This window comes from Numenius arquata, chromosome 2 (genome assembly GCF_964106895.1).
Source record: "Numenius arquata chromosome 2, bNumArq3.hap1.1, whole genome shotgun sequence".
Classification (NCBI taxonomy): Eukaryota; Metazoa; Chordata; class Aves; order Charadriiformes; family Scolopacidae; genus Numenius; species Numenius arquata.
This window is the reverse complement of record NC_133577.1, coordinates 38,780,123-38,804,729: the sequence shown is the minus strand read 5'-3', so window position 1 is coordinate 38,804,729 and position 24,607 is coordinate 38,780,123. Positions and strand designations below refer to the sequence as shown.

General features: G+C 36.5%; 1 protein-coding gene across 1 annotated transcript; it reads left to right on the top strand.

The window, feature by feature from the left end:
- Positions 1-1,246: 1,246 nt before the first annotated feature.
- On the top strand, positions 1,247-24,219 carry DYNC2LI1 (dynein cytoplasmic 2 light intermediate chain 1). Its single transcript, XM_074167913.1, has 13 exons — positions 1,247-1,330; positions 2,056-2,173; positions 3,419-3,453; positions 3,853-3,922; positions 4,913-5,001; positions 7,148-7,334; positions 9,810-9,878; positions 11,255-11,332; positions 12,872-12,948; positions 13,310-13,380; positions 13,827-13,924; positions 15,601-15,693; positions 22,429-24,219. Exons 1-13 carry the CDS (start codon positions 1,317-1,319, stop codon positions 22,501-22,503), a joined length of 1,074 nt encoding a protein of 357 aa, XP_074024014.1. The 5' UTR covers positions 1,247-1,316; the 3' UTR covers positions 22,504-24,219.
- Positions 24,220-24,607: the final 388 nt, after the last annotated feature.

The window sequence follows — 24,607 nt, the reverse complement described above, 5'->3', positions numbered from 1 at the left end:
CCATGTAAAAACCTGGAATTAAATAAAGATAGGGGGAAATAACCATATGAATGCTTCTGGAACTGAAACTGAGTGATTATGCAAGTTAAACTTAGAAAAAAATGCTTATTTAAAGAACAAGTATTACTTCAGGCCTGTATAAGGCTATGTATGTAAGCCTTCTTTGGGGAAGAAAGAAGGAACAGTTAAAATTAATTCTGAGTTAATCATTACGAATGAGGCCACTTTCCTGGTTTTGATTTAAACAGGTAAGATGATAGGATTTTACTTAGTTTTTTCTGTCTCCAGCCTCTCAACACACAAAGCAGCTACTCAGCTATAGCAGGTCAGCTGTAATTGCAGTCCTGGATTTTGGGTCACTTCCCTGATGTAGGAAGCGCACTTTTGACTTGTGTTGGGTTCACCTACATGCTATGTCCCTTTTGTACGCTGGGTCATCCCGCAGTTTTACTGCACCCTTTTAAATCCTACTTTCTAACATAACCCTAACACAATCATTGGTTTGATCTTTGACTGATAGATCTTACTTGAAATAATCTAGCCCCTGCCTCCTGTTTGTTACATTTATAATAGTGTATACTTTTAGTTACATTTATAATAGTTGATTTGTATGCTCCAGTAACAATAAAATATTTATTTTCATATACAGCAGTTCACTTACTAGAAGTGGGAACTAAGGTCTCGTTTCACTCCCTCCACTGTTAAACTTGTGGTCCCCAGGATAGCGGTGTTATCAGGAGCCAATGCTATAGGCTCTCACCATTTATCACTTGTTTATTCATCCCTGGCTTTCTCCACAGCTGAAGTACTTTGGCGCTTAACCGGGGCTATGGCCGAGGTCCCCCAAGGACTCAGTGACTCTGCCACCCCTCACACCAGCTCCGCTCTCTCTGGTAGCAAGACGGGGCGCCATTTGCAACACCCGAAAAGCAGAGACAGCCGCTGGCCCCACGAACGACTCCGTGGCCCGCGGGCGGGACCCTCGGCGGAACCGCCACGGGCCTTCACTCACCTCAGGGGCGCGGCGGCCGCGGCCCCCGAGGCGGCTGAGCCCGCCGCAGCGCGGACAACCGCTAGAGAAACTCCCGCCTGTCACCGCCGCATAGGGCGGCGGGGAGGGCTGAGGCGAGAACAACGCCGCCATGCCGCCCTCGGTGCCGGGCGGGAAGGCGGGGCGAGGCCGCGGAACGGGCCGCCTGCGTAGCGCTGCCTCCGTCCATTTCCGTGCCCGTCCCACCCGGAACTACAGCTCCCAGCATGCCCTGCGTGGTTCCCATGGCGACGGGGAGCCTAGGCCCGGGCCCCAAGAAACAGCGATGCCCAAGGCCAGGTAACGGGGAGCCCTGCCCGAGCTCGCTGAGGGGGACTCGGCAGCCTCCCCTTTCGCCTCCGCTGCCATGTGGGGAAGGCGCCGGCGGCCGGGAAGGACAGCCGGAGAGAGGGAGGGAAGGAGGAAGGGAGGGAAGGAGGTGTAAAAGGGGTCATTTCGTCCCGAAAGCGATGGGGGCACCCCTGGCCCTTGGTCCGAGAAGCCGGTGGCTCCTCTTAGGGACCCCATAGAAAAGGGGGAGGCTACAGGTGACCCTGGGGGAGGCGGAGAAGGGGGAGCCCCGTTTCCCCGAGCAGTAACTCCCCCGGGACGCCGGGAGCAGGCCCTGAGCCTTCCCGGGCCCACTGAGCCCGGACCGGCTCCGGCGCCGGTGTCCGCGAGCTCTCGGCTCCAGGGACTGCCAGGTTGGGCGGCAGGGTGCTGTGGAAAGCCTTAATCGTTAGAAAACCTTTTAAATGCGTCCTAAGTGTACTCAAAACAAAGCCTGCCGCCACACAGCTGTGCCACAAATGCCTGTAGGGGTTACCTGAGGAATTTCACTTAACCTGGTTTTGTTAAAAAAAGTTACTTCGACAAACAGAGGGGATGTGATGTGAAATAATAATAGCAATAATACAATAAACCGTAATACCCTTCATTTATCCATTTACATATTTTCAGGAATTAGGGTCTAGGGTCCATTGTGTTTTTCTAATTGATGCTCTTGCTTTGTTTTTTCCAACTAGTGATACTTTATGGGATCTTGCTATAGCTGAAGTGGAGAAGAGAGAAAACCCCGACAACGATGGCAAGTGTGTGGAAGTTTGGGAAAAGTCACTATTATTCATGGGAAACAAAAATGGGGTAACAATAAATACTGTATGATTCTGTGCTTTCTTTGGACATAGTTCATATCAGGGTAAATATGACAAGTGTGTGGCTCATTTAATTCTTCTAAAGACAAAATATGTTGTGTTCTGATTCTGCAGAGAGTCAGCATTCCACAGAGTGTGGATCAATTAGACATCATTACAATTCAAAAGTTCAAATTTATGGCTTGGAGAGCCAAAACTTCAACCATTGTTATCAATGATGTGCTAATTCTTTGAGGTTTGGCTTCATTAATTTTTGTAAAAGTAACTGTCAGAAATAATGCTACCCTCTTTAATTCTTTGGCATGTCAAGTTTCCTCTTATGAAGGTTTAACTGGTAACAATCCAATTGAAGTGCATTGATTGATACCAGTTTTGTTGTAAATAGAGGCCTTGGCATCCTGATACGAATTGTGTCTGTGTCAGACAGATTTGAACATGGGTTATTAGTGATTGCAAGCTCATGATTCTACGTCTGAGGTTGTTTTACCTCATTGTCCCATAAGGTGGGTCATTAGTACTTTCATATTTTTATTCTGTTAGCATTTATTTCAAAAGTAAATAAGGAAATATTTGCCTTATTGACCAAATGAGTCACATTTTTAAGAATACAATTTCTATTTTAGAGGGATTGGTATATGTACAACCTCTGGCAATTTTTAAAATACTTTTTTTCGGAGAAAATACAATGACATTTTCCTGATTTCAGATTTACCTGAAATTCACTGATTTTTGAGAGAGGAAAGGATACAGGAGTGAACTGCAGAAGTGCTAGCCCCTGCAGTGGCACAGTACTCAGTGTCTGAATTTAAACAGTGTAAAGACATATTTTTCTCTATGTTTATTTGTATTTTAAGCATTCATTTTATTTCCATCTCATCAGTAATAATTTAATTCCAGTGGAAACCCAACATTAAATAAATGTATTATTAATAATTAAAAAGCAGTTTAACAGAGTTGGCCAGGTTCATCACTAATGTCTAATTTTAAGCACACTATTCCTACTACTGTATTTGTTATCTCTATTAGTTTATAATTAAAATAATGGTAGAGTGACTTGATTCTGACAGAAAGTTGGCATTTAAGTTTCTACTATAAGGCTACAAACAATTACATGAGTTTACATTTTTCCAGTACTTTATTATTTGAATGTTAAATGAGTGAGTTTTGTTTAGTGATACAAGTTCTATGCTTTAATGACATTACAGTAAGGTTATTCTTTGTTTTTAATTTCCAGGGAAAGACCACTATTATACTGAGGTGTCTTGAGAGGTATGTGTTACATTTTTAAAAGTAGTTTTCAACTCTGGATTAGAATTTTACATAAATGATTATATTGTGTGATAATTCATAATATATGTATACAGATGTTGTCTTCTGTGACCAGTTGATCGCTTATGGATAAACTTATTTCCTTTCATTACTACCTGTCATCTGACACCTTCAGTCCTTATTCTCCAGTACTAGAGAGCCTCAGTGGCCACCTGTTCAGATTGGTGCTGCTCCTTCTCCTGTCTTTACAGCTGAGACCTGTTGTCTTACAGCGTCCTCTCTGTGCCACCATTTCTAAGCCAAATTCTGAACTGACTGATAAATATAATTTAGTAACAGTAGCACTGACTTTCTTTATTTAGAGGATCGTGACAAATGAAGTTATTTTTCCTTACATAGGGAAGAGATTCCAAAGCCAACATTGGCCTTGGAATATACTTTCGGAAGAAGGGCAAGGAGACACAATACAGTGAGTATCCAGAAAGCAGAGTTTACAATATCTTTATTTATATATATACACACACATAAAAATAGTAGGTGTTTTATTTTTATGTATAAGAACCTTAGAGTTATTTAGCTTATTGTTTGTGAAACATAAAGGGCATCACTTGAGCATAAAGTTGTTTTGAGCATCACTTTCTTAAAAGTAGCGAGCATAATTTTGTATTTTAATCTGTAGTATGTTTTTCCCTCTCATCAAAACACCATAGATCAAACACAAAGCAATCAGAGTCATTTCTAAAAATGACCTTGTTAGTCATGTTTGAGGAACATAGGATGCATGCTTTTAACTTTGTCTTTAAAATGCAAACTGAGGACAAACCAATGGAGATTCTTTACAACCAGTTTTATGAGAGAAGTAGTCATCTTGGAGGATGTTGTCATAATTAAATTTTTGGGTTATGTGTCCATATTGCTAAATTTTGCACTGCAGATTATGTTAACAAAAGTATTGACCCCATTCCCATCACAGCACAACACTGCCCAGTGGCAATAACTATAGCTGCAGGTAGTTGCTCTTTCTGTTACTGAAGCAGAGTGGAAAATCTAACTCTGTCTGAAAGATAAAAATCACCTAAAACTTTTCCCAGAAACTAAATGCGAAAATAGAGATTCATTACTTTTCCAACTTCTCAAAAAATATTAGTCTTGAGCTGCAATAAACAAAAAGAAAGGGAAGAGAACCTGTTTTTTTAATGTTTATCATTAATCATGCTGCTGCCTGACTTTTTTACTTTACCGTAGTCATTTATCAGACAGCATGCTAGGAGTCTTTCCTAAGCGTTGTATGGGATTTCTTGAACGTGGGGGGCATTTTTGTTTGGTTTTGTTTTTCAGGAAATACTAATGAAATAATATATACTCTTGTCCTGAGTCACTTTCATGAAAAGCCAGATGAAGATCTTTCTTGGTGTTGCACGGAGGCACACATTTCTAACATAAAGAAATTCTTTTACAGCCTAAAGATATAGCTCATTTTTGGGAACTAGGTGGTGGAACCTCGTTACTGGAACTGATTCGAATACCAATCACTAGCAACAACATTAGGTACGTGATTAATATTACAATTCCAAAGTTAATTTCAGCATTCCTTCACACAAGTACATTTCTAGACCTTTTATTGTGGGAAACTCTTTCAATATGTATGATAGAACATTTATGAGTTTTTCTAAAAATCATGGTAATACTACTGATACTCAGCTTTGACCTTTCTTTTCACAGTTTTGTCCTAATAAGCCAAGTTCTTAGCAATCATCTCCAACAACAAGAGAAAGCAGTAACATGGAGGAAATGGGTTGGCCTTAAGTAGCTAGAACAAGAAATACAGAAAAAGATAAGACATAGTGTCTTTTTGCTCAGTGAAAGAACAGTAAAGGCAACAGGGTGCACATGAAAAATAAAATCTGGCTTCCTACTTAGGTACACAAACACTGATGTTACCTCTGTGAGGGGCAGTATTTTAGGGTGAAAAACAAGGCAAAAAAATGTGAAAAAAGAACCTCTGGATTTTGGGAAGTGAAGTGACTGCCTGATGAGAAGACGACCACGCAAAAGAGATGATGTTTCTGAGAGGGACTAAAACTACTGAAATGATTTGAAGACAAAAGGAAACAGGAGTTTAGGGAGAGAATTCCGTGATTCCATGATTAAGAGAATGTAGTGAGAAAAATCCATAAAAGTGATGGAATAGCATAGAAAGAAAAAATGCATGAAGAAATGAGAAGGTGTGTGGGGGTACGTTTCATGGTTTTTTTCTGGTTAGGGAAGATGGAGTTGAAAGTGGAAGGGGAAAAAAGGATCAAAAGATACCTTTTGTATTATGATGCATTGCTTTATTTCTTTGGTAGTGAGTTTAACTTCTGTGGAAAAAACAAACAAACAAAAAAACCCCAAGAGATACGATTTTTATCATGTACATTTGCTACTGTTTTGGCTATCGAGATAATGCCATTATTTAGTGAGACACTAAGAAGGAAAAAAAAACCACTTCTGGCATGTGAGGTTTTTTGTTTCTAGAAGAACTTTGGGGAAAATCAACTATCGTTTTTCAACTATTGCCTAAATGAACTTAATTGAGCTCCACCTCCATCGGTCTTTTTTTCCCTTTTTACTGATAAGGAATCTTCTGATGTGGATGATTTTAAGATTCTTTGATGGATTAGCAACATTGTTCTCTAAGACCACTTGTGTTCATAAAGCAGTATTTTAACATGCTACTCAAAAATTCTACCATTTCAAGCTAAATATAAGTGGTTTTCACTGTTTTTCTCACCTGTCTGTAGTCAAGCAATTTGCTTATTTAAAAGTTTCATGAACTATATCTATTTTCACCGAGAAACTTTTTACCAGGTCTTTTTTTCCCCACAGCGGTTTTTTTAAAGTGAAATTGGACATCAACTTTGCTCTCTAGTCTTTCTAATACCACTCTGGTCTGGAGTCCCCTTTTTCAAGTCAAGAAGGAATGTGAAAAAATGATTGCATCCATTCAAACAGCTGCATTTGCATTGTTCTTTACAGTTGCACTTTAAGTCAGTTAGAGTTTTGGGAAGAGAGGAGTTTATATGTAAACATTTCTCATCATAATCCGCCTGGTAATTGCTAAGTATGTCTTGAGTACTCTGACTTCCGTTCATCTTTCAGAAGACTTTCTCATACACTCATTTGAGGTTCCAGCTAATTAGCACAGTCCATAGCACAGAATATTGCTCTTAACCAGTTTTTTCCATGTCATATTACAAAAGAATAATGAAAGTGTAGAACTTTCTAATACATTAATGGTTAGGAAAGATTCTAATCATTGGCTAACATTTCTTCACGTGGGATTGTAGAGTCAGGAGATGGCAGGGATATGTGATAGTAGAAGTACCCAGTCATACAGGAAGAAGGAGCTAAATGGGCTCAGGATATTTGCGTATTTTACTGCTTTGAAACAAAGTTTGATATATACAATCCCCCAAAACCTCTGATGGAAAGCTGCCAAAGTAGTAGTTCTGAAGAAGAAACAATGGAAAGATTTCTTCAGAGCTCAGAGTATCCTTAAAAGAGCCATCTCCCTTTGTTGGCACATTTAATTCTATCTTAGCATTTGTATTTTCATGTTTCTTTCACCATTTGTACTACAGGTGTGGTTGTCTATGAAAATGTTAACTGTCTCATGTGCTAAATATTTGACCAAAGAATGCCTTTTTAATAGGTCATTTGCTGTAGTTCTTGTATTGGATTTGTCCAAACCTAATGAACTCTGGACTACTATGGAGAAACTTCTGCAGGTTACCAGGAACCACGTGAGCAAAATTTTAACCAAACTAGAAAAGACAAATCCCGAAGTAGCTGCTGAAATTAAACAGAGGATGCGGAGCAATCTGCAGAGGGATCATCCAGTAAGTTACTTCTAATATTTTCTCCAGATGTCACAGGCCTTTATACAGTTAAAGATAATGCTTTTGAAAATCTTAAACAACTCTTTTAGATTTTTATGCATGACTGAAAATCCATTTGATGTAGATGAACCTGTTCACTGGAAAATTATAGCAATTTAATAAAAATTCAATAAGAGCAGAAACAAGGAAAGAAGGTTTCTTATATCTTTTTGTTAGATATCTAATGTGATTGTTATGGCATGTTACACCAATCAAAAGAAATGGTTTTAGAGTAGCAGTTTGCTTTTTTTTCCCCCCTCATCTTTTTAAAATGAAGATGAAAACTAGAATGTACAAAAGTCATCTAGCAAGAGACTAGCTGAAGGTACAAAATTAAGCAAAGAATATAGTTATAACAGCCATCAACATGACTATATACTTTGCATTTATTTAAATGTCTATCACAAACTCAATGCCTTTTGATAATCTGACAACTAATTAAATTATAAAGTTTCAGAAATGTTAACATCAGTCCTTTAAACATAATTGCTAACTAAATCTCTCGAAAAGCTAAACTAGATTATGCGCAATAGAAATGAAAAGTCATTGTGCATTAAACCTCTGCAAATGTTGTGTGTATATAATACATAAATAAGTATTCAACAATTCAAAGACTTGGCACATAAATCTAGTTACTGAAACTTCTGTAAAATGCTGTAATGCAGCAAATGCTTAGATAGCTCAAAAATTGAAAAGTAACTTTTAAAATTTTTGGGAAAGCAACGTATGCACCACTCAGTAGATGTAGAGCATAGGGTTTGATATTTACTGGGTTATGATTTTGGTTTTTAATTTTAGAGAAGGTAATTCACAAAAAGAAAATGCCTACAAACACACTTGGCAACAAGTCATGACCGCAGTGTCAAGTTTACATGTAGGGGATTACATATCAGAAAACTGCAACCTTTTTTTTGATAAGTAAAAAGAATAATGCCATTAATTGTTAAGAAGGCTTGTTATACTTGCCCTGTAGGGAACACAATTACACCTTCTAAACTACAATTTCTATACAGCCTTCATTTGCAAGCAAAATGTCATGTTATTCCTCAGTTCTCTTTAAACTTTCACCATTGTTCAAGAAAAAATTATGTCAATCTTGTGGGAGAAAATGCTATCTTTTATAGTCAAAGGAAATCACAGTTTACGTAGATTTTTATTTGCCTTTTTATAGCTAAGCATATTTTTATGATAAACAGGAATTGATGAGGTTCTTAGTGGATTTTTTTAAGGATTAGATAAATTCTGTTGGCCTGGATAAAGCATTTTTGGCTATGACGATAAAGCATATCAGTTGCAGACCTTGATTACAAAGGCTGGATGCACCTACAGTAGTCCTTAGTCAAAAGAGGAATAGGGTTCAGTATACCAGTTAAAATGTTTCTGATGTTATCCTAAATTAATTTTTTCTTAGTTAAGGACCTAAACTTAATATTTTTCAGTTCTATATTCTATACATCCACTTTTAAGCTATGATATTTTTGTTCAAAGCTTTTGCCTTGACTATGTATGAATGAAGCCATTATTTTTCCTCTCAAAGTAGAGGATTTTCAGTACGTGCAGCTTCTTCCTATCTGTCTGACTGACTGTCAGTTAACCTGTATGTGAAATAACCGGTTTTAGAAGGGAACAGCTAAGTCAGCCTCTGCTAAAACACATCTCTTTCCCACTCTGCTGCAGCCAAAGCAGTTTGACTCAATAATTGTGTGAACACGAGTGGGTTGTCTCATTTCATATGGACTACAGGAAAGGCATCCAGATAACTACTGATAAAAGTTTTAATAAGTAGATAACAATAATTCTCAAGTTAACTATTTGACTGTTAAATGTACATCTCCGTAGCTGTTTTCATCCATTGGTACTGATTTGCATTTTCATGGTCGTTAGGTGTCATTTCCTCTTGTTGCTGATACCAAACATTTGAAAATCACATTAAATATTTTTTAAGAGTTTGGAAAATGTGATGTGAGGAGGACAAATGGGTGACACAAGCAAATCATCCAGCCTAATTTTCTTGAGCTTTTTTTCCCGCAATACTTTGGATATGATGCAAGGAGGGGAAATGTGTCCAAGAGCTAGTTCTACTAATCCAACCTGGCATTTGTTCTGCGAATATATGGGGTTTTTCCTCTCCTCCCTTCCCATCTAATGTTGGAGCTGGAGTATAGAGTGTAAGAGCCCTTTTATGCCAATAAGTGTTCTGACTGCTCAGCGGGATTATTCCCTGACCATTTCTGAAGAAAATGAGAAAATTGTAGAATATGGTATGGATATTGCATTAAAGTCTGTTCATCTAACATAAGGGTTTGAAAGAATAGACCTTGTCTTCTATGAATTAATTTTAACTCCTTTTAGTTGTTTTAGGAGTTGCAGTCTTCCACAGTTTGTTTACGCTGCTTAATCCTGTATCTGTTACGCTGTCCTATATCTGTTTAATAGGATTATGATTTAGTTGACCCTTTTCCAATACCCTTGGTGATAATTGGAAGCAAATATGATGCTTTTCATGTAAGTAATACTTTTTTTTTTTTTTTTTTAAATAATTAAAAGATTCCCGGTAAAGTTTCTACTTTAGTATCTCTACTGAGATACTAAAATCTCAGTAATATAATAGTAATCATTAGAATGGAAGTATGGCAGGTCAGCCTTCTACTGCAAAAATTTTCCATCCAACAGCACTATGAAAGGCTTACTGTCATTCCTTCACAAAATACTGCCAAACTGATGGTTTGTGAGACGTACTTAGAAAATGTTGAGATACAAGTTGCTGCAGACCAGAGAGCAAGAAAACATCGTGTTGATGACTTCCTTTTATAATGAGAGAAATCCAGCTCCATGTGTCCCTTCTGACAGCAGCTGTAAGGGTATGGCAGTGGAAGAGGGGCATCTCTCAGGTCAGCTGGTCAGATTTTTTGGTAGTTATGGCAGCACAAACAGTAAACTATCATTTCAGTCTGGAATTTTTTTTTTTAAGTACTACTTAAGTTTTGAGAGATGAGTGAGTAATTGCATCTTTAAGGGGGGAGAGGAAAGTAATGTCAGATTCTCTCCCAGGACATGAAAAATCCAAACAAATGCATACTCAATTTTCAAGTAGCACTTGATCATGAAAAACTAGAACAGTATGTTTGATTTTTAGCTGCCATGCTGGCAGCCTGTGCTTCTCTGGATGACTACATAGTGCATTGATACTTGGCTGACTCTTCGAGTTACTTAATTCTTTATTAATAAGGTACTGTGCCTTCTTTCATACTGAGGCTTTATGCTAGGCCATGACTTCTTTAAAAATTAGTGACTCTATGTAATAAACACAGAATAACAGCCTAGTTCTATTGGAGTCTATGGATAGACTCCTGCAGGCTTCACTGGGACCAGGTTTTCACCCGCTTTATCCAGGGAAGGCCATTTGTATGATCTTATATTAAAGAAACATTGATGAAAAGGTATTTTTATGCACCTTTCACATCTTGCAGGAATTAGGATTTAAAGAGCACGTACCCAAAGGTTTACTGAAAGTCAAATATTTTCACAAAAAGAAAAAATCCTTATTCTTCTAATAGGCAATATTTCTGCTTCTAAATATTTAAAACAAAATGAAGCAAGTTAATTGGAAATTGAATACATATTCCCAATTAAGAAACTTCTTCTGGACTAACACGTTGCCTGAATTAGGCTCCCTCTGTAGAAAAGAAACAAAGGGAAATTGTGACATTTCTTTTCAGAGTAGGCTGTTACTGATTCTGTCTTAAGATATAATTATGCTGACAGCTGAAAGCCTCATATACTGTCGCCTAAGTGCATTGCAGTTTATACAAAAAATGAAAAGTTCTAGCTGTAATATTTTGTTTTTTCTTATGTATATATTCCAATATCAACTTTTTCAGGAGTTTGACTCTGAAATGAGGAAAATAATAAGCAAGACGCTTCGATTTGTTTCACATTATTATGGAGCATCATTAGTGGTGTGTATATTCACTTTCTAACTAACGATAGAGAAGATAAGCAATATTTGTATTACAAAACAATATTTTAAAAAACTGAAATGTAAATCTCCTAGAGAAAATGGGACTTAATTGGTTTTACGGTAGCTTTCTTCATGAGCTAATCTGTCAAACGGGTTACAGGTATTTGCAGGGGATAGATGTATATACCTTGTGAACAAACAAACTACATAATTCCCAGTATTAGCAGAACCTAAATAAAACCAGTTCTCTGTCAGTCAGCTCAGTTCCTGTTTTGAGTTTACTGCACGTCTGGCAAAATTTTCTTTGGTGCAAGAAAGGAGGACAGGAAAAAGTGATGGCCCTAGACAGAATTAGAGAACTGGCCTTTTTGGTAGAGGTATAAACTTAGGTCTAGGGACCTGGCTTTAGTAGATTTAAAAACTGAGATCTAAGGGCTCATCTTCACAGCAGTGTAAGCATACCAGATTACCACACTTACAACATTGAAGAATAAAGGCAGGGATTTTTTTTTTTACAGTAATGCGTAGGAACTGCCCACTGTGAGGACAATGAAGTATTTATGTGGTTTTGAGTTTGGGAGGTCATCTCAAGTAAAGGCAGAAACGTGCAGGCTAAGGTTCACAATCCAAAAAAGCTGCCTCCTGGGCTCTCTCTACATCAGAAGATGGTTCTAATTGTATCAACCATCATTTAAGTAATAAATGATACTTAATAGTGGCTTGTTTTGATTACCAAACAACTTATGTTTGCTTTAAATTGTTATAATCACAGCATGTCCTTTTGCATCCATGTAAAATCATACAGCTTTTGTACTTTGACACATGAATTAATCTTTTGTTAACCGAGAATACAACTGTCTCGATTTAAATTTTTTTTTAAAGTATTTAAACACTATTATTATTAAAAATAAAGAACTAGGAGCCTAGAACTTTTTCGCTGCTAAATCCTCGTTCCCATTGTAATGAGTGGGAGAAATTTCATTTCCCACTATAGGGACCTGACTTCTTTCTCAAAGCCATGAATCGTTAGGATACAAAAACCCTTAGACAGGACTGAGGATGCTGTTTGAGAAGATATTCTGGGAGCTGCTTCCTGATAAATCTGTACTAGTTCTGCCACTATCAAGCTGCTTTTATGATGTGTGAACCATTTTAGTTATTCATTACATTTCTAAATGCTTATGGTATTCCGGATAATTTTTTAAAATCTTAATAACTCATGAGTCCTGGGCAAAAAAGTTCTGTCTCTTAGTGGACGTACTTCAAAAGTTGTGATATTTTAAAATTTATTCTTTAACCTTTATTTATGCTGGTTTTCATTTAATCTTTTTTGGTCTATATATTCAGTGACAAATACATTCATGTTTTGGAAAGGGATGGTGAGATTTTTGTTCTAGTAAATTCAGTGAATGTATAGCAAATATACTGGGGTCAGGAATTAGCCAGGCTCTATCTGAAATCCTCTATGGAGATGACATAATGTAATATTTCTATGATGGAAGATCATAATGTATATTTTGTTTTCTGATTCATTTAGTTTACCAGTAAATCTGAGGCACTCCTGCTGAAAGCCCGTGCTCTTATTAATCACCTGGCATTTGGCTATGATAAAAGGTAACATGATTATTGTCCAACTATTAAATGTCTAAATTTAGAGTCTAAAAGTACCTAAGAAAAATATTTTAATCACCAAAACATCTTTTTTTCTTAAATATGATCTCTGAAAGATTCTTGTTCGTGGAATTTTATTCCTGTGTCTCAGCTGCCTGTCTCTGTGCAGGACAGTGAACTCCTTGGTTTTGATGCCAAAACTGATGGATTGGAAACATGGTCACCACTAGAATTGAGCAGATTTTTATTTACTTGTATTTGTATGCAAAGCCCAGGAAGAGTCCAGGCTTGGCTAGAATAATGTCCTTTTTTTTGTTGATTGCTAAATGCTCATGATATATTTTCTTTTTTTTTTTTTGTTTAGCAAGTCTGTATCAGTGGATCACAGCAAACCTCTATTTATACCAGCAGGCCTGGATTCGCTGAGCCAAATAGGTTAGGACATTTCCTCTTCTTTGCATTTGTTGCTTATGTGTTTTTTAAAAAGAAAAAAAATTAAGCAAATAAAAATGAAGTTAACATAGCACATCAGCATCAGTTTTAACAGGTTATTGAATGAAATGGTTTAGAAAGTTTAAAATTACAATTCAGTATTTATATTATTGAGAATTACTTGTGCAGTTTTGTTGTATTGTTTAATCAAGTATTGGGACTTCTTCAAATAGTAGAGTACCAACAAGCTTAGATCTAAGAAAATGTAATATACAATAGCACTTAGCTAATTTCACGGTAGGAGATCATTGCTTTTTCAGACTTGTTGCGGCTTGTCACTGTAGAAGATAAAATATTAAATTAGATGGATCATTACCCAAAATGATTTGAGAATTTATGTTGTTATGATAACATACTTATATTACTTTGTGCTGTGCTGTAATCCTTAGGACCCCCACCTGCCTTTGATAGCGATATTGGAAAGATGCGTGCAAATACACCGCTGGAACTGTGGAAAAAAGTATTTGAGAAAACGTTTCCTCCCAAGGTAGGTATTTATGTCTGCTGCACAGCTGCTTTTCTCGTAAAATAGTAGTAATATCACTACTAATTTTTGTCTTTCAAGTCCAGTGACTGGAATTTCAGTCTCACTCAGCAGTCCTGTTTCTTCCAGCCTCTTTAATTCATACATTTTCAAAAGATACAGATTTTTATGTAGCGGTGCTTTGGTTATTTGCTTCTGCATGTTCAGTCACCTTCCTACATTTAGTAGTAATGAAACTACTGATGTAACCCTCTGGTTTTTCCAAAGTTACACCATTGCCTTTCATTATATTGAGAGACAAGTTATACTCAACCTTTTTGGAATTTTATAAGGTGACGTATCCCCTAATGCCTAAACCAAATGACAGCGATGTTCCAAGAGGAGCTCTTTGTGGCTGCAGCAAGCTGTTGATCCTTGTTCTCTTAGGGCATGAGGCTTTGAATGAGGCGAGTGTGTTAAGAGTTCCTTGCCAAAATCTGTCATTTTGCTATGGAAAGTGTTTGGATTTGCAAGGTAATTAGAATGCCTTGGAACCTGCGTAGTGATAAATCTTGTACATATTTTAGAAGTTTCTGGTCCCAAGAGTCAAACCCCTGAATACTTCTTTTTAATAAAAGTAATTGCTGTTGTTAGGAAATCAAAATTCTTCTCTATTTGAGGTGAGCAAATCCAGGCTGCTGCGTTCTCAGTACTGGACTGTATCATGGTCCTTTATCCCTGTCCGTTTCTTGCCCTACAGCTTACCTGGGCAGGCAAGGAAGGCAGGCAAGGCTGTGAAACTCTGCCTTAAATTATGGTGCACAAACCCGGATTTGTGTAGTTTTCAGTCTGTGGATCTCCGTTCTTGGTGGGGAGGAGTCTGAATTCGCTCTTTCCCACTCACTTGACTGATACATATCAGAGCCTACAAACTATTTCAGGTGGTTTGTGACCAGAATAAATTATCACTAAGATGCCGGTCCCAGTACAGTATGCCCCAACGTGATAAAGACTAAACTTTACTTTTCAGAAACTATACAGGACTATTATTTTTAATGTTATTTTTCCTCATAGCCTTTTAAAACACAGTAAGCATACATTCCCTCCTCCACTCCCCACCCAATAATTCCTGAACTCCCCCTGAAACAGCTGGAGAAATGAAGATGTTTCTCATCTTGCAAGCTCCATCAGTGTTCTAAGGTATCAGTCTAATTAAAGATTTGGCAAGTAGATTACCAGTCTTCTGTTTTACTTATAGTTCCCTCAAGGTTAGTAAACAAAATCTCAGGTATTTGGCAAAAAGATAGTAATCAATTTCCCAGCTACTGAAGTAATGCTTCTGGTAATTTGAACTCATGTCTAGCCTTGAGTATGAGATGCTCGAGCAAGAGTAACCTTAACTATGCCCAAATGTCATGGGCCAGAAATCATATTTTAATTTTGAGGAGAGAATAATAAACTACCTAATAAGAATATTTTCTTTCCTTTAAGATCTAACTACACTTTTACTTTCCCATCATTTTACCAATATATTTTTTTTTATCTGTGTCCTATAGCACAAACTTCTTCCATAAATGCAATTTTTTAATATGTTTGTATTAAAAGCAAATACTTCCATTAGATCTACAGCATGGCGTTTTCTTGATAAAAGAACAGAAGATCAATTTCATCATTTGGGGGTTTGTCATTTCTTCTTTCAGAGTTTCTGTGATTTACAAGATACTAAGGACCCTGCACAGGATTTACAGTACGCTGAGTACGAAGTCGATGTCATGAGAGCTCAGAAGAACCAGGTGTGTTGTTGTTCTGCAATTGCTGTTCACAGTCAGATAGTTCAGAACCACCAGCGTTGCTGAATTAATTGTAGAATATACTGATAGTCCCCTTTTTACCTTTAAATAACTTCAGCTTTAGTTTTCAGCTTAGTAGTTGGTTGGGGTGGTTTTTTTTCTGGTGGTAGACATTAAGCTGGTAGAGCATTGTTAGATCTCAAAGTTTTGGCTCCGTAGTTTCTTTAGAAATGAATAATTTTCCTTCTAGCTCTCTTCCAGGATGATTTCACTAAAATAATACTTAAGCAAAGCTGTGGAGCTTTCTTGGCAGTAATTTCTTCATTTCTGCACCCTGTACTCTCATTTGGGTGTTGATTAGCAGAAAGTCTAGGAAGCAGTGTCAAGGTTTGGGGTGGGGGCTGTTTACTTTTTTTTATTTCTGTCTTCCTCCTTTAAAACTTTTTATTTGAACTGGAAAGTTACCAAAATGGTAACATTTCTGACTCGAGTTTGCAGGCTATGTACATTTTATCTTAAACAGAGTGAAAAGAATCATTCCATGTAGTGATATTTAGGTTAACCCCTGAATTCCAGGAAAGACCTTTAGTGGGGAAAGAGTCTTTTATTTTTTATTTTCTTTCTTATTTATTTTTTTTTAGTGATTTTGTTGTGAATTAATTTTACGGAAGAATTCTGTGGCAAACTAGATGAAGGTTAGAACATTGCCTTATAGATACCAGCGTGTAACATCACATGAGTAGAAATACTGTAGAGACTCTTCATCAGTATCATAGGCATGAGTCTGTTAAAATCAATCCAAGATTTGTGTATTTTTCTTTGTTTGGAAGAAGCATCACATGCTTAATCGGGAAACTCTCTATTTCATATAGATTCATTTGTTTCACACACAGAAAATTCTTTACTGGAATGACTGAGAAACATTCCACTCTGTTCTCATGGCTTAGATGGGGGCTATTTGTACACTGTTTAACTTCCTTGTGGACCAAGTTGCTGCACTTAAAGGAGGTTTTTCTAACACTGCTTTAAGACGATGGATTGTACTGTTCCCATGCTTTTACAACCCCCCCACTCTTAAGATGAAAGGCAGTTTTATTGAATCGCACTGCAGTTAATCTCAACTAACCCTAAAAAACTATGGCAAATTTCATCTTTTTGCGTGCTTGTAAAAGAAAGCCAAAGGATTAGATTATTACTGCTATCACGTTTTTGTAGAGTTTAGTTAGATTGCACAAGGCAGTAAACCTGTAGTTACCTGATCCAAAGAAACACATTAATAATGTAAAAGAATAAAGCAATTTCAAGAATTCAGTGCAGTCTTTGAACTTGCACGTTACCTGTAATATCCTGTTAATGTAGGCATCAGTTCTGAATTTCAGTTACATCAAGAACAGTCTTAGAAATCATTAAAATTTGTAAAGCACATTGCTTTTGGAATTTATAATGTAATCTCATACTCAGTATATCTATATATCTCAAAATAACTATATGGTGTACTAGGTTTGTTATTTTTAGATAATACTTATGTCTTGCAAAAGAAGATACTGGTATGCATTTATTAAATCATACAGGAGATTATTTTCTGTTTTTAAACAAAAGAGGCAGGCTTTTAGAATCTTAATCTGTTCAAGGGCATTGCAAACCAGTGTAGCTTCTTTTTGTTGGACTGCTACAAGTAATTTGAGCATTAAAGAGAAAATTACTTTTGTTATCATCTGCAGCTATTTCCTAAACTTCTCTATCGTGAAGTTCAATTATTACAAGATTATTTGCACATTATTAAAATGTTTTATACTCCAAGAATTTCATTCAATTTGAAATGCGCCGAGATAGCAATATACATCTAAAAGAAAAGAACTTAGTAGTTGCAGTGATTCTTGAATTGTCTTTGGATTTCCCAGTTAGATGGAAAGTGGCACAAAAATCCTATTTTAAATGCATCCTAAGTCTGACATTGTTTATAGGGTCTCATGATATCTATTGTATAGGAGGAACAGTATATTGAGATGTTTAATATGCAACATGTTGCTAATGAAATCATGTAACATAATGAAAGTTTCGTATGATGACAGTGTATATTTTAACATCATTTAAGTACGTGTTATTGTTTTTCTTGGTTACTTTCGGTTAATTAATGTGCCACTTTGGACCCTAGGTGATAACCAGTTCGCTTGTTTGTCTCAAAGATAAGCTTTAAAGGAAAAATAAACACAAAAACATAGCAACAGAAACAAAATATAGCCCCTCTCAGTGAGTCTGATAGAAGAACTAGCACACCTGGCTGACAGAGTCTTGGTCAGACTGCTTAATAATATTGTCATAGATTTATAGATATTTTTAGATAACTGTGGCAATACGAAGTTTAAATCAATTCCAGCTTTGCAGCCTTGGTTGAAGGGTTTGTCTGCAGCTAGGGCTTGTACGTTCTAGCAGAGTAGAAGGTTAAATTCTCAAGCATAAAATTAGAAAACAGTTTTTCTTTAAAAAAGTACAGAAACAAGAAAGTACCTGGCTCCCTCTCATGTACTAGCTGTCAGCTCATATGTATCTGATGTGCTTTTTTGGCTGTAGAATTGAAAAGAGTCCAGCTCATCAACACCCTGTCACAAGTGTGTTTTCTTCTAGACCAGGTTATTTTGCTTCCTTAATATTTTCAGAGTGAACTATGAGACCTGCCCACTCTATTCCTAGACCTTTTTGATCTGGAAAACTCTGAGGCCATCTGTTCCTCCCTGAGCCTTTGTTCAAGATAGTCTTTCTCAACTATGTCCTTTCAGAATTCTTTTCTTAGTTCTTACCCCCCAGACACACAACGTGCAGGTTTATATCAAATAGTGCTGCTGCAATTGTTTCCTGCTTTTTCATTCTCTGGAGTTAAGCTCTCGAGAGAGAGAATACAGCACCTGGGACCTTCTTGGAATTTACATTTTTAAAGTATTTCTTGACTAGCAGGTTCTCGCTGAGAATGACTGGAATTTTGTGCTCTTTGCAGGGCTTTCAAGAGTCAAGAAAAGCATGTATTTATATATTGATTACACATTTAAATGTGTACGTATGTTACAAATGTTCATACAGCCCACATAAAACATACACAAGATGGCAAACTTGTCATTCATTTCTTTCCATTCTCTGCTGGCTTTTTGGCTTTTCACCCTAATTTCACTTTACGTACCCACATAACTTGAATAAGAGTGAGATCTTCTAAATAATATTGTTGATTAGAGCTGCACATCTACCACCTGCATCTGTGAGCACCTAGGATTGCATGGAAGTCTTGTTCCTTAGTTCCCTCTAAACATTTGTGGCAGTGAGATGGCACATGGGGTGTCTGCTCTGTGTCCTTTAGAAATGCTCCCCTCCCTGCCACAGAGATGCGTCTCTCCCACTCTGTCTTTTTGAAGGTTTTTGTTTGTTTCAGGTGTTACTTATCCTGTTAGGCCTTGTATCGCTAATGCTCAAAATAGGTGCTTGGACCTTTTTCATCGGGACGTTTGACTGCAGTTTCATTCATTGAAGCCAATGCTAAAGCTAACCCTGAGCTCACAGAACTGGAGAGCCTCCCAACTGGGTACTTAGAAGTCAGTGTCACGCAATGCCAAAGGTCATGCTGACTGGTCCTTGTTACACAAAGGTATTACTTTAGGGATTGCCAGTTTTAGCTGAAGCTTAATGCTAGAAAGTATGCTCAAAAAACAAAAAGCGTAGATGCCTGGTGCTGTTGGGTGTCAGCAGACAAGAAGTCATGGAAGCAATTCTCAATGAACAGGGCTGTAACTGTTAAGACTTTAACAAGTCTTAATCAGAAGAAGGGGAGGTTCTATAACATCTTGCAAGGAAGCATAGTTTTATTTCCTCTAAAATAGGACTGAACTAATTAGCCACATTGTTCACAACTAAAAGTCAACTTGATGTCAGCTCTGCAGCTGGGACTGTGCTGGCCAACAGAATGAGAGCTATATTTTTTTGCAACATACTTCTCTGACATGACCATATCACAGAACTTAAGGAGACAATTTCAATCTTACTCAACAAACCAGAAGATTGCATGTTGTGTGATGAACCTCCTTGGTCAGACCGGTGTTACTGGGCAGAGAAGAATGACAGACACCTTACATGGGTAAAAGAGCAGCACCACCTTTTGTTTTCTCCAGAGGAGAAGTGCTAGTCTTCACGTTGTGGGGAAAAAAATATTTAGGATGTTTACTCAGCTGCCAAGAATAGACGTTCTCATTTTCACATGAAAGCATGTCCAAATGGGTACAAAAGATTTTTTTAAAACCAACTGAAAGAGCATTATTGGAGCACTGTTATTAAATTTCCTATTGAAGTTTGGTGCTTAAGATTTTTAATCCTTATTTCAGTACTTGGTTATTTTCACCATGGTCCAGATTGAGGGTATTTTCAGGAAGAAACTGCATGAAAAAGTCATGTCAGTCCCTCAGAACTGAGGAAATGCAACAATTAAGGCTTTTCCTACAATCTTAATTTTTCTTCCTTGTTTGTAGGCATTATAGTATTGTCTTTAATTACATGATCATATACTATTTTGCTGATGTCTCAATTCAATTGTTCAGTATTTCTTTTCATCATCCTTATTCTTTGTGTACCTTATTTCTCAACCTGCCATTCAGACACTTCAATGAACACAAAAGTATTAATTTTTTTTTCTCTGAGAACGTGCAGTAATGTTATCTTATCTGAGTGCCTCGCAAACATCAGTTAAGTCTTTCTTCCCAATCCCTTTATGAGATTAGGTGTGATCTTCCTCATTTGACAGATGAAGAATTTATAGAAACACAGAAGTACAGAAGCATTAAGGTTAAAAAAAAAAATTAAAAAATCCACTTTCTGCCAGTGTTGAGACATGTAGGACAAGCTGCGAGCACTAATAAAGTTTAAAGCACTCGGAGCACATTGAAAGCATGTGTAAATTGCAATTGTTAATTCTTTGTAAATCTGATCTGTGCCCCCTGTACCCAGAAAACAAAGGAAGCCTTATGCCAGCCTGAATATTTTGGCTTACTTTGAGATATATTCTTTCATAGGATCTTCTTGCAGTTTGGAGACAGGATCTCTCAGCTGATTGTGTAGTTACACAGTATATTCCAGAATTCTGCTTCTATTTGTAGTATAGGACTGTATGAGCAGGAAGGTACCCTTTTTCAGAAAAGTCTCTGGAGTGATCTTTAAGCTGTATTTGAAACATTTTTCCACTACGTTTTACTTTCTGTTTTACATGAAAACTAAGGAAGTGTACTTTCCTGACAGCATTTCTTGAGAGAAAATATTCCACTTATTATTTCCATACAAGTTTTAGATGATGATTTCTTTGTTGCTCTCTGCCCTTTATTTTCTTCCTCCTCTCTGTGCTCTGGATTGATAATTAATACTTCTGTTAAATCACCAGGTGTGAATTTTGTTATTTTTGTCTGTTCTGGTATCTCTGTGAGTGAAACCTCCCTTACTCTGTTAAGTCCATTCTATTAAAACCACAATAGCAATCGTGTAAAACACATGCCCACTTTTGAGAGTTTTGCTACGTTTATACTAAATATGGTCAGGTCTAACAGTACCTCATTAGAGTATCATCTTCCTGCAAATACGTTAGAAGCCTTTTTATTCTTAAATGAACAAAAAGCAAGTGTAGTGCTTTCTAAATTAATTTTTGCTAAAAAAAAATCTTCAGAAATAATTTGCAACAGTGTGCACCACTACATAAAATTCAGAAGATTAAACTATTGTTTGATAATGTCGCTAGAACCTTTTATTACAGGCTTCAAAATTCCCAGTAGCACTTTTGACTGAAACGAGGTCATTTGTCTACCACGGTAGTACTCAGCTGATGTCAAGTATAGCATAATGTAGATTGCCTCATCTTTCATTCTATTCACTCTATTTATACCTCCACAATTTGAGCCTCTGTTTGCTTTTAATAATTTAATTACTCTCAAAAATAAGCATCTTCTAAATTACTACATTGGGTTTGCGTTTTATTTTTACACACAGATGTTAGCTTTTCAATCCACTGAACAGTAGCACCTGAAAGAATACTTTTAACTACTAATTGAAAAACAAAACAAAAGTACAAGCATGGCATCGTTGTCATCAGTAATACACTTCCTGAACAACCTCAGGCAATGATGACTAATATTTCTACAAATATCCAGTACCATAGATTGAATAGCCACGGCATGTCGGTTTCCTAAACACCCCTTGCATTCCCCTAACATATATTTCTGCTTACTGCTTTCTGGACAAGACTGTGTTCTGCAGGGGTTTCTAAGCTCCTCCGTTAGCTCTTCTAAGCTATCACCACTGGCAGTGTATAAGCTTACGGAAGTTCATTTCAGTCCTCTGCTAAAAAAAAAAAAAAAAAAAAAAAAAAAAAAAAGAAAGTAGTGTGAAACCTGACTTCATGTGTGTGAAACAGTAGTTTCCACTGGGTAATTCCGATTCCTGTTTTTAAAGCACAGGTAGTGTTACATTTCTGTATGTTCATACACCACCCAAAATTTTTTCTGCCCTAAAAAGCAAGTACATAAACTCTGGCTCCCTATGTGAGAGCAAATATGGCAAAATTTATAGCATTTTTAGTATAATTTTGTTAAGAACCATAGCACACTTTTTCTACAGTGAAAAATGTTTGTACATGCTTTAAATATTTAGGTGGCTAATGTATATATCTTATCACTTTTCATAACGAGATTAGATTAATATATATGTATGTTTCTCTTGTAGGAACTTGAACAATACAAAAGAAATGCCTCTAAAACCTGGAAAGAAATGGATTTTGACTCTGATGAACTCCTATAGGTGTATTCAGTTTAACATTTACAAAATTATTTGATCATTTTAACGTTATACTAGCAATTTAATCTGATGCAGTTGAAAAGATACAATATCAAACTACAAAATTAATATTTTTCAAGCATTCCTGTTATTATTTTTAATAAAAATAGCTGTTTATTCATTCAGTCCAAATTTAAGTATATCTTGGTACTAACACAGTTTTAAAAAGTGGGGAGAAAGAAGTTGTAGATTATTCAGAGATGGGTCTGACTATGAAGACTGGCATTAGTCAGTTCTACCTATTTTATAAGTTATAACCCATTATTTAATTTACTTTAGAATGCTCCTATCCTAAACATATATTTAACTATAAACAAATTCTCACACTCAAAATATGAAACTGCATAGTAAATTATGCTAGGCATCTTTTCCTAGTTCCTTGCATATATAATTCAAAAGCAAAGCTAAGAATATATTTGCATCGTTTGATGTATTTTAGTGGGATAGTTCCACAAAAACTGCCAGAATAAAGTGAAATTAAAAGCAGGTTTGACCTGGTCGAAAATGCAGAAGTTTTCTTTATCCCTGTTTCAGCATCATACAGTTTAATACAGGAGTTATTTTTTGCAATGTATAATGTTGTAATAACTTTGCAGAGAATTCAGAAGACGACATTTCTGTGAAATATTCAAATGCCAGGAAGTCAGTCTAGTCAATCCGACAGGTACTTGGTTAGTGGTGGAAGCATCATTGATTCAGATGCAGCCTAAGCTGGTGAAATGCCAGCCTAAACTACATTTGGTTTTTTGTCCATGGACAACCTCACTATTGTGAGGTGGCCTCAGTGTTTTGAGAATACATAATACAAGATTTAGATTAAACCCGAAAGTGTCTCTTGAGAGCTAAGACTTGTTGTGAGAGAATCGATGTCTGAACAGTCACTTAGTAGACCAGAGCCTAAGAATGTTCCCTGACAAACAACCCTACATAGACAAAAAATTGGAAAGACCAACTAATGTGGTATCTTTCCAGCTCTTTGAAGTTATATGTTATTTTTTAACATAGTTGTTCATCGAATGTTTTTCTGATATAACATTTTTTTCTTAGAATGTTATACATAAAGATACTAGAAAAACTCAGCGTCACACTTAAGTGGAGAACTTGCATTAATTCAAGGATTTCAAATTACTTGTTACAAAGAGCATCATCTCAAAGCTATGAAATTAATTATGGAATTTTAAGATACAAATATACTTGCCTCCTTGAAGAAATCTCTAGCTGTCGCTCTGTAATAAATAATTTCTTCACTGAACATGCGAAGTAAGTTACAGAATTTAGGAATTCTGTGTCTGTTAGGCCTTCAATTTTGAGATACTTATATTGATTAGATGGATTAAGTAGACTCTTTGGGGTGTCAGTGAGCTCATGAGAATACTTTCCAAAGATGCAAACTACATCACTTCCAAGAACTGGCGAACAACTTTGATAGTTTTTATCCCTCGTTAAATTGACATTTTATTAACAAAGAAAAATTTGTTCTGGTAATCCGCAGACTGCTTCCAAAACAAGATTTAGAACTTGATAATGAAAAGAAGGAACAGATATAAATAACGTACGTGCCTTCTCTGATTTACCATCATTTACAAGACAAAAACACGTTAGATAACTTTTATATTGCTTAAAGATCCTATACTCATTGGTTGTAAAGTATGCATAAGATTAAAGTGGAGTGATTTCTTGATTCTGTCTTTATTTACATGTATTTGGTTTGTTGTGTTTCTACAAGTCCCTATGCTTTATTTTGATACCATTTTTGGAGTTAAAACACGAGATTTCCCAGCCCTTACACCTCTCTGCTTATTGGTAACAGTTAAAAAACAAAACGCTGTGAAAAAGATCAGAGCACCATTGATACATTGTCAAAAATTGGCAGTAACAGGTGACTAAATTAAATTCAAAAAGTCTTCTGAAACATGTAATGCTGTTGATTGTGGCTCATTGGGGAGTGGGGTGGGAATACCAATAACAGGAAAACATTCACACTCTTTGGAGAACATTGTTTTTCAAGATGGAAAACACCCAGTTAGAAACAAACATGGGAAGATGAATGTGTTTCGATATGTATAAT

Coding starts and splice junctions, on each gene's coding strand:
- DYNC2LI1 (XM_074167913.1), top strand. Junction 2,174..3,418: donor TCATGGGAAACAAAAATGGG/GTAACAATAAAT, acceptor TTTAATTTCCAG/GGAAAGACCACTATTATACT. Junction 7,335..9,809: donor ATCTGCAGAGGGATCATCCA/GTAAGTTACTTC, acceptor TCTGTTTAATAG/GATTATGATTTAGTTGACCC.